General features: G+C 37.9%; 1 protein-coding gene across 1 annotated transcript; it reads right to left on the bottom strand.

The window, feature by feature from the left end:
- Window positions 1-1,654: 1,654 nt before the first annotated feature.
- On the bottom strand, window positions 1,655-9,550 carry LOC127799432 (uncharacterized). Its single transcript, XM_052333464.1, has 7 exons — window positions 9,191-9,550; window positions 5,803-5,965; window positions 4,210-4,410; window positions 3,888-4,133; window positions 2,661-2,808; window positions 2,205-2,433; window positions 1,655-2,124 (listed from the first exon to the last, which is right to left on the bottom strand). The coding sequence occupies exons 1-7, from the start codon at window positions 9,474-9,476 to the stop codon at window positions 1,787-1,789; spliced, it is 1,611 nt and encodes a 536-aa protein (XP_052189424.1). The 5' UTR covers window positions 9,477-9,550; the 3' UTR covers window positions 1,655-1,786.
- Window positions 9,551-10,956: the final 1,406 nt, after the last annotated feature.

The following is a 10,956-nucleotide window of genomic DNA, read 5'->3' as shown; positions in this document are numbered from 1 at the left end:
GATGTCTCGAATGGTCTATTTTATATTAAATTACATGTCAATTCGAGTGATAATTGATGAGGATGATGGAGATCGGACCACCAACAAATCAAACTTAATAAATTATTATCTATCACTATACCTATGCTTTTTTAAAAATTCTTTTATGACATTTAAATTTAATTTTTTTTTTTGAATATTTCTCTATCTCTTTTAATTTATATGCTATCTTTTTAGGATCCTCTCACGGGGTCCATGTTTTAGAATAATGATGTAAAACAATAATTTAACACAAGATAATCTATTAATTATGTATTAAGTATCATATGTTAATGAAGAAGAAATCACTCCTCGCGGCGGTACAAAAATATGTTCAGAAGGGACAATCTCACGAAAGTACAAATTAAGGGTGAGTTGTGAATAAAAATAAAGAAATTCAAAATAAAATTGTACGATAATGATCGGTACTTAAAACATAACTATTTTTTTTATCATATCACATACATTGATTAGGGGTGTTCAAAAAAATTGATAAATCGTGAAAGTCGATATAACCAAACCACACCACACTGCACAATTTTTTAAGAAGGGTGATCCGGTAGGGTTTAAGAAATTCTCAAATCGTGTGATTTGAGAATTTCTCCATTCGGTTTGAATCGAATTGTTCGAGTATAATGTAATAATAAAAAAATTATAAAATAATTTATTTTAGTTCATAATATTTATATACATAAACCAAAATAGATTGTGTATATATAATTGAACAATCTTATTATATATATAATCTGAACCAAAACATATTGTTTATATACAATCTTTTATTTATTTTAGTTAATGGGTTAAATGGTTGATGAACAAAATTATGAAATTGTGGAAACCGCACCACAAAAATGGATAAATTAATATTTTGGATGTTTTGAAAAAATCGCACCGAACCGCACCACATTTTGCGGTGCAATTTCCATGCACCTCACAGTCTGATTTTATAGAAAAATCGCACAAATGATTTGCCGTACACAAAATGTCAAAAACTGACCAAATCGAACCGTAAACACCCCTAATAGTGATTAAGAATACCATATTTCTTGGCTTCAACACAAAAGGAAAAAAAAATGGGAGGGGTGGGGGGAAGAATAAACAAATTTGGAAGAGGGTGGAACACAAAACAGTTGACTGCAATGCAAATAGACTGCTATCATTTCCATAAGGCTGCTGGATGGGGGATGCATATGAACATCAAAAGGGATTAATCCCATTTGCCTATCACAATAGGAATGGGATTAAGCCATACAATGATGTGTTGGTTAAGTCTGCTCTGTAGCTTCAACAAACAGAGAAAAGTCGTCATGTTGATGGAACATCAAACAAATATCAATTAACTCGTTGGAGGACTCCTTCGATAATAAATGAAGAATAATGAACACATTTTCCAGAAGTTGGAAGCCCAAGAGAAGATCTTACAGGGGGGGGGGATAGTGTAGTCTCAATCTTCCTCGTGAAGGAAACAATAAACGACAAAACATCACATCCACGACTTTTGATACTTTATGTTTTTTACACACTGTGAAGAAAAAAAGTAAGATGATGGAAGAGAATTGAAGGATTTAATTTCTCTCCCTAAATCCCTTGATATTGATGATGGAGAAGAATTGTACGTTAATTTGATTTCCTGATGGAGCAGAAAGAAGAACAAACTCTTATTTATAGGTTTAGATATAGTCTTTGGTCAAAACTTATAAAGAGTTGTATAAATAATTCTTACACAGAGGCCCTTACAACGTGTAAATCGACGTGCAAGCTACAACTCCTATATTAGTGGAACAGTCCTTATGACGTTTTTCCTAGAGAGGCAGAACGAATGGAGGTAGTCGTCATCAGATGTGCCGAAACCAGAGAGTTGGATGCCATATGCTTGCATCCTCTTAACATCTCGCTTAATAGGGGACTGCCAAAGCCCATCCCACCAAGCAGGCGGGAGCAATGGGGTGAAAGCACATTGATTCGACTGGTTGTGGCAGCTTAAAGGACCGGCAAATCTATTCCATACGTGTCCCCAACCGACCTGGTTTCCTAGACCTTCTGAGAGCAAAGGACTGTGGAAGCTGCTGAAGAAGGAAAAACTCCAACTGGCAGAAGAATTCTCCTCTAAAAATTGAAATAAGAAGCGTCAAGAAACAAAACTACTTTTTGGATGGAACAAACTGAGATAGAGGCAGAGATAATACCAAGTTTGCATGCTGCAGCGAGTGCTGAAACTAGTTGAGCATAGGTGGTTCCTACACGCCTGTGAGCCCCTGAAACGACAGCATGTTTTGCACGAGCCGCAAGAAAGAAGTCAACAAATGCAACCCATCTTGGAGCTGGGCCCCAATCCTTAACTCTAAAATCTATGTTGTTCCCTGCACCCGCGCCAGAAATATTTCCTTTGAAGAGTTCATAATCAAAATGAAGGACCTGGATACACCAAAAAACGGATAGAAACATTTCGACATATCAAAACAAAAGTGAAGATTTTCATCTCAGAAGTTAGAAGTCATTCTGAAGATAGGTGAGAAAATTGTAAGATGGCTAATATGCTAATTTGGAATTCTCCTAAATTTTGGCATTCTTAAGTGATATAAACACGAAATTTATCTTTTTAGACATGCAACATACTTGACGATATGAAGCCCTATCATTACCTCTGCAAATTCACTTATATTCTGTGAGAATTCCTTTATAAAAGAAGGGGTATCTGAAACCAAAACCACCTTGGGTTTGGATTCCAATTGCAGATTTTCCATGGCTTTTCTGAGGCAATTTAATGCTGCTTGCGCTGTTCTCAAAGACCTGAAACAACAAACAGAAGAGCTAGTCTCATCGGTTTAAATTCCAATATATTCTTCAGTATGCATGTCTAAACATAGAATCTTAGTCAAATATTGACCGAATCATGCTAATAGACTAAAATCTAAGTCGTGAAATCCTAATTTTGAGAGACAGTCAATTTGGTATTCAAATTTTAGAAGCATATATTAATTGAGGATTCTAGTTTTTCATATTGAAGTCCCATATATTTATAACCCAACTATTTATTAGGCTTGTGGCATGACAATTTGTCAATATGAAATAAAGCCTCAACATATACAATCAACCCATGTTGATGTTGATCTATTAGAATGCATTGCAGCTGCATTATCCAGGATTGTTACCAACAAAAGGAGTGAGAAGACCCGGTACCTCATAAAGATAAAATTCACATGCACTTGCCACATGCCTTGATGACGGATAGAGCAAAGTGGGGCGCGGGGGGTTATGCCCACCCATTACCCCTGCCTTTTCTCGGTGCACTTTGGACACCCATTTTCTTTATTTAGTAATTTGATATTTTTAGCTTACTTTTAGAATTATAAAGAAATAAAATATTTAAATAATTTAAAGTGCTAAGGAAATTTATTTCAAAATAAATCTCTTTTTTTTTTTTCCCTTAACCTTTGTTTTTATGCATTTTCTATATTAAAAAATGTGATGATAACTCGTAATCTTAAGATTTCTAATTAACTTCTTCCTGAGCTTAATGCAGCCCATTGTTTACCAATCCCTATGAAATGTGTGTTTTCCCTTTCTTTATTATTATTATTTCATGTAAGGATGATAGAAGAGAAAAACATTCTCAAGAAATATATACTTCAAAAAGCTTAGCACAATGATTTATTAATTCAAAAATGACAAGAAGAAAGACATATAGATCTCTAATTTTTTTCTTCCCAACCTTTATAAAGAGCACTAGTCCTTCCAAAAAATGGATGTCTATATCTGTTAGTGATATTAATAAGTACAATGAATAAATGCATTAAGAGAAAACAAACAACGTCCTCTTCTACTGACCTCAACATAGTTGAGCAACAATGCATTGTTTATTAACATACCTGTTCATAAGCATTCGCATGTGCAATGAAATATCAGGATTGACCCCATCACCAAGAACCCAGTTCACAGCCTCTTTAACATTTTCCGAGGGAGCTATTAGAACTTTCATCAGCTCTCCAAATGTGTTGGGCCTATGTTGAAGATTTTCAGGCTGCCCAAATAGATCAGTAGCAGCATTCCTCATTTCACTGTGTATATTTTTCAAGAAAAATTGAGCTGCCACAGCATCTGTTGTGTTTTGCAACCTACCACAGTATGTTTCAGTGATTATTTCAGGTATTTCTAAGTACGAGCTAAGAACTTCTATTCTTCTCAGTTTACCATATGATAGGTTGTTCCCACTCCTTCCAGTTGCTACAAAGAACACTTGTTCGGGCTGGCTTTTGGAAATCATCAATCCTTATCACAAGATGCCTTCCATATTTAGTCAGACAGCCTTTCTGCCTCCATAGATGCTTGATTTCTTCCAGTGTAAAGGAAACATTGCTATAAGAAATGTAATCCTGGAAAGGATACTTTCCCCTGCAATTTTTCAATGAAGTAATGATTGAAACCAATAAAGCAGCAGTTTGACAGTAAATTTGTATTATTACTTCTCATCTAACCTAATTTATTTCTTGATGAGGACATTGAAGAACAGTGCCAGGAAAAGTTTAATAATGCAGACATCACCAAAAAAAAAAAAAACTCCTATATATCCATAGGGATGTTCATGTCACCAAAAAATTCTGAAGAATACAAAATAACAGGAGATCTTCCAAAGCTGAAAGCATACTGCCAATACAATGCCTTGTCAAGCCACCAGTAGCCAGTTAGCCTACTTTATGGCGTGTCCTGAACAAATACACAGAACATCTAAGCAAATGACTTACAAGTTTGCATTCCATAATTAACCCACTGTTCTAGTTCTTCATCCACTTCACAGATTTCACTGTACCAAAAAAAAAAAAAAAAAACATATATTGTGGTGCCTGGCATTACATTGGGCCTGTTTGTTGCAGCTTAAAAGCTACAACTTTTAGCTTCTAGCTTCAAAAAAGTGGATATGTAGTGTTTGTTTTAGCTTTTAGAATTCTAACTTATACCTTCTACTAGCTTTTAGAAGGGGTAAAAGCTGGCTTTTTCAAAACTGGGGTACCCCAGCTTTTACAACTTCTGATTAAACAGTTACATTTTTTTGATAATTTTGCCCTGTTTTTAACAAAGAATTACTCTTTTGTCTACACAATCAAGGGTCTCTCTTCTCCACCGCCATCTCCATTTTCAAATCTCTTCTTCTCACTCGCCATCTCCCTTTCTCTTTATACACTAATTAATTTTTTTATAACACTTAAAACTTATACATATACACTAATTAATTTTTAAATTATCATTCTATAACTATTAAGGGTATTATGGACAATTATACAAAAATAAGTTATTTTACAGCTTATGGTATCAAACACCACAACTGTTTAACTACAACTTCTGAGAAGTTATAACAAACAAGTTCACAACTTATTCTAAGTTTTAGAAGCTATAATCTAAGAAGTTAGAAACTATAATTTCTTTAATTAAGCTGCAACAAACGGGGCCATTATGGGGAGGTTTCATTTGTACACAATCTTCCCTTCATTTTTTTTTTTGCAAAGAGGCCACTTCCACATCTCAAACCCATGACCTTCTAGTCCACAAAGGAGCAACCATACTATTGCTACCAAGGTTTGATCTGTAACAAACAATATTATAATAATTTCATGAAAAGAACAAAAAAAACTACACAAGTTGGTAATTTCTTGCTAAGCCACAAAATGGTTTTCCTGAAGATTAGATATCTTAAAATAAGAGAAGATTAAAGTTGCTATTTGTTGTTTATTTTTCTAAATCGGATGTATCAAAACATAAACAGAAAGGCTTGAGAGAGAACCAATATGCCTGGATTGCCCAATTATGAGAGACCGATTCAACATTATACTCAATGCAGCAGCAGTTAATATCTTGTACATTTCATTCCCAAAACCCGCCTCTGATGCTTTCCCTAGGACAAAACCATGTCTGCAGAACTGGTCCGGAGGAAGGTCCCGAACTCTAGCAGCACCTGCAATAAGAATCATTAGTGTAAGAATATAGTTCATTATCTCCCATTAAATTGTGACATAATAACCCTTAGCTCATGAATTATGACAGGTCTTAGCCTATTCTTAGTCCACAACCCACCTCTTTCAGACTCTACTCTCTTCTCTATGCATCACAAGCGCCTAATTACACACAGATTACTCCCCAATGGTAGCCTCCCCTTTATCAATCTTTATCAAAACAATAACAATTTGTATGGTATTTATATTAACGTGTCAAGAACAATGCACTCTTCATTCACTCTTTCCCAATGAAAAGTCATTCTCAGCAATAGCTCCTTTCTGTGGTTTATGTTTGGCATCAACTAAATACTCTACAAAGTAATGAAGACGAAATCTCAAAATGGATTGAACTTGAAACGTGTTACATACACGGAGGGTAATGGTCTCGTGGACATGTTCACTGCTTCTGGGTTGAAGCAAGCGTAGGTCTTGGGTTAGGCATTCCCACTCACCTTAAAGGATAAGTCCTCTCTAGTACATGCAGCTGGCAATAGCTAAAACTGGATTGGAGCTTCAGTAGCCTGAAGGAAGCCCCTACTTAATGGAAGAAGAGAACAAAAAATGGAAAATCATTCAACATCATCAAAGGATGAAACTCAAAAATGAGAAACCAACATTTGAGACTTAAATAATTTTGAGAAATATCCTGCAATCATTTAGTTCACCAAAACCCTCTCTAGAAACACCAAGCATTGGTACCTACAAAGAACTTCAATATAAGATGTCAATGTCTAATATCTTGCAACGATAATCCTGCATTCCCCAACAACAGAAGCAAGTATCGGAGATGGCCACTTACTAATTGCTCAAAGGAGAGGGAGAAGGGAGAGGAGGGCACCACCAAGACTATTGGATTAGAGGAGGAGAGGACATGACAAGAAGCTGGAGAATTTCTGAATGAGGAACTGTTTTTTCCCTGATTTTGCTCAATTTTCCCTTACACAAATTATTGTTGTAGAGGTCTCAAGAATCAAGATGTAAACAACAGAAGTACTTAGAAGTGAGGACACGACCTGCATGATGCTGCACAAGGGGCTTTTTGGCTGCAATTGTAAACAGGGATATAAGGGTGAACGTGTGTGTTGTGAGACTTGAATGAAGATTACAGAGATCTCTACTTCTCAAATCTTCTTCTTCTTCTTCTCTTCTCACTAAACCCTGAGGGGTGATCACTGCCATCTCAGTGAAGCCATATCAACTCGGTGCTCTCGCTGAGGGAGATCCAACTTCTGACCAACATTCTGACAACATGGCTGAAAGTACCAGATCGGAGGCAGCAGAATCTAGAAAATAGACTCAGATGATCATGGAGAAGAAGGTAACCCAGCAATGTATCAAGATGAAGGAATCAATTCTAACAGAGGTGCAACCACGTCAAGCTACAACTGAGAATCGAATTCTCGTGGAAGTTCAGAATATGGCAGGCCACAACTGAAAACTGGGTGATCCAACTACAGATGCAGGTGCAAGAGAGTTTTGCATTGCTCTTTGAACACATCTACCAGAACAAAATTCAACCAAATACATCCAACTCCAGATCCCAATTGAGGGCGGAATGCCCCAGATTTGATGGTGTGGACATTTTGGATTGGCTCTTCAAGATCCACGAGTATTTTGAATTCTATGCAATTCCTGATACTCTGAAATTGGATCTAGTATCTCTACATGTTGATGGACCAGCTGCTAGTTGGTTTCAATGGATGCAGTACTGTAACTTGTTAAGTACCTGGGGTGTTTTTGAAACCTCAATTTTAACTAGATTTGGCCATACTGCTTATGATGATCCGAAGGATGCACTATCAAAACTAATTCAAACCCATGGTGTATTAGACCATCAAACAAAAAATTTGAGACTCTATCCACCAAAGTAGTGGGATTGCCAACTGATTTTCTAATTAGCTGCTTTATAGATGGATTGAAGCCTGATATACAGAGAGAGGTTGTTGCCCACCATAACATGGCTTTTGGCTTGGCAAGGCTCCATGAGAATTCAATCCCCTAAGGCACAGCCTATTCGAACTACGATCACCACCAGCCCCTCCATTTTAGGTCCCCCTCCTTCAGCTCCTAAGCCAGCACCACAAATACCAACCCCAAGGGCAAACCCCACCTGTTCCCTGCCTATAAGAAAGCTTACATCTAAGGATGTGAGAATTAAGAGGGAAAAGGGGCTATGCTACAATTGTGAAGAGAAATACACCGCTGGCCACAGATGCAAGGCAAGAAACATGTTTCTGATGGGGGAAGAACTAGAAGAAGATGATGAACTAGAGCAGGACCCTGAGACTGTCCATGAACAGCAACAGGACTCTTCAACCAACATCACCCCTGAAATCAGCAACCATGCTCTAGAGGGGCAATCCAATCCAAATCAGCTATCAGATTAGCTGGAACAGTAAATGGGCATTCTATTCAAATTTTAATTGTTTGTGGCAGCACCCACAACTTTATGCATAATCACACAGCCATAAGGTTAGGCCTCAAATAGAGAAATGCAAATCTTTTATGGTCACCATTGGTAATGGGGATCATCTCCATTGTGAGCATAGGTGTGATCAGATTCCTCTCCTAATTGAGCAGGTGTCCACCACCTTGAACTGCTATGTCTTGCAATAAAAGGGGCTGATCTGTAGCTTGAAATGCTAGGGGAAATAATCATGAACTTTAAGGCTTCAACTATCAGATTCTGGTGGGCAGGCACAGAGGTGAAATTTCAAGGAGGAACTAGAATTAAGGACCAACCATGGGAAGAAGACAACCCCAGAAAATGGAACACCATGGGGATATCTCAGAATTGTATCACCTAATAGAGAGCACCCAATCTCTAGACTCACAATGGGGAACAGCGCGGAAAGAATTAAAGGAGATTATTGGATAATACCACCAGGTCTATGAAGAGCCCCGAGGACTACCCCCCTTCAGAAAAATCATCATCAAATACCACTGGAGCCTGCTCAACTGGGATAGATAAGCTGGTTCAAGACATGCTGGAGCAAGAGATAATTCAACCTAGCACAACACAAGTCCTTTCTCCTCACCTGTTCTTCTTGTTAAGAAGAAGGATGGATCATGGAGGTTCTGTATAGATTGAAGGAACTATCCAGAAATAAGCCAACAGGCAAATGCACGCTAAAAATAAATAAAACCAGCAAGAAATGGAATCATTGCAGGCAAGTAAACAGTACCATTGAGAGCGAAGTGCCGATGTATTATTCTTCTGACTCTGAGACTTTCCCCCCAGAATCCGCCGCCAAAGGCTTCGCCCATTTCTTCGACGGTGGCGCATCCTTTGGCTCTGGAGGCCTCGACCTTTTCCTTGAGAACGGAGGGCAAATCCTCGGCCGATGGCGGAGGATCGACGGACCTCAGAGTGAGGACGACGAGGCCAACGCCGGTACAAAATGCACACGCCATCAGGAATCCATGTCGTATCGACGACAGTCGTCTTCTTCGCGATCCGGCGGATCTCATCTCATCCTGCTTCTTTATCCCACCGTGCAGCAAACGAACTTTTGTTTGTCGGTCCAGCTTGTTTAGAGCTTACACGCCAGATTTAGAATACATCTGCCTGTGCGTGTGCTATTAATAAACCAATTTAACCGTCTAACCATTCTCTGCCACGTGTTATTGCAATAATTTTTCTTAAAAAAATAAACATAAATGTAAAAAGTAAGTTTGATAAATAATCTTTACAAAGTAACACAGCACATTTCGAATACATCTCCAGATGTGTTTGATTTTTATGTTTGCAATCCGTTTGACTCAATCTATTGGATTTATCCTCTCAGGTGAAATAATACTTTTTTTGGATTTATCCTCTCACTTTTTTTATCCTCTCAGTTATACTTTTTTTTGGTTATGTTTAAATTTAATTATAATAAAAGTGTTGTGTCTTATGCAGGAGATCAAAAAAAAGTTTAAAAGTTTAAAATAATTTTATAGACTAAAAGATATAAATTTTTTCGTACTTGGGCCCTCACGCAATGCGTAAACTCGATAATTTTGAGATCTAAAAATTTATCCGAGAAGATAAATATTATCTATAAGAGATAAATATTATTCGGAAGAATTTTAATCTTAACAAAGTTATTGTCGACGTTTGGAATTGGTCGACCGTGATTCGTTGGCCTGCACTGGTGTAATGAATCTGAGAGAAAGAAATGGGGTTATCTGGTCTGGTTTGTTGACCCGCCGATTGGTCGGTCCTTGCAAAATACTCCGATACTCAAATCAGTAAGTAAGTAAGGAGATGCAGAGTATCAGTAAGTTGGCAGGAAAAAACTTACAATGGTTATGGGGAAAGCTGGCTGATATATAAGAGAAAGAGATGTCTTCCTGCATGTATTGTATGTCTGCAGGTGATGGGACATAATATTCGGCGCCGGTAGAAACACTCATGCAGCAGCAAGGTGCCGACGGGACCTTCATCAATATGGATGAGATCCGTCATTAATGAAGATGAGATCTAAGGTGGGTGCACGAAAGTCTAGAAATGGTTGTAATGATGCTGTTGCAAGGGGCCAGGATAAAATTGACATAAGCCAATCAAATGAGCCGAGAGGACAGGGCGAGGTTGGGCCAGAATGGCCCAACTGAGACAGCCCCTAGCCCATTAATATTCTCTAGCGTATGACATTCTCGTTATGCGAGCTAATCAGTTAGGTTGGCAAATTACAAGAGTCACTAGGAGTTAGCTCGAAGTGTAGTTGGGAGCTCGCTCGTATAAAGCCCGCTTGGTCCTACGATTTGAGCTCAGGCTCCAACAATATGCGAGCTCGCTTCGAAGAACTCAGTTTGGGGTCTATTGGGCTTTATGCGATTGGGTGGACCTGTTGGATTGAGCCTAGCCCATAAGAAGTAGAGCGGGAAATACTCGTAATAGTTATGAAAGGTTGTGTTATGGAAAATTTATGAACCACTTCTTATGAACTAGATTTTACCGAGTAGGTCA

This window comes from Diospyros lotus, chromosome 4, assembly GCF_014633365.1.
Source record: "Diospyros lotus cultivar Yz01 chromosome 4, ASM1463336v1, whole genome shotgun sequence".
Lineage (NCBI taxonomy): Eukaryota > Viridiplantae > Streptophyta > Magnoliopsida > Ericales > Ebenaceae > Diospyros > Diospyros lotus.
Note: the sequence above shows the minus strand (reverse complement) of the source record. Positions and strands in the feature narration are given on the sequence as shown.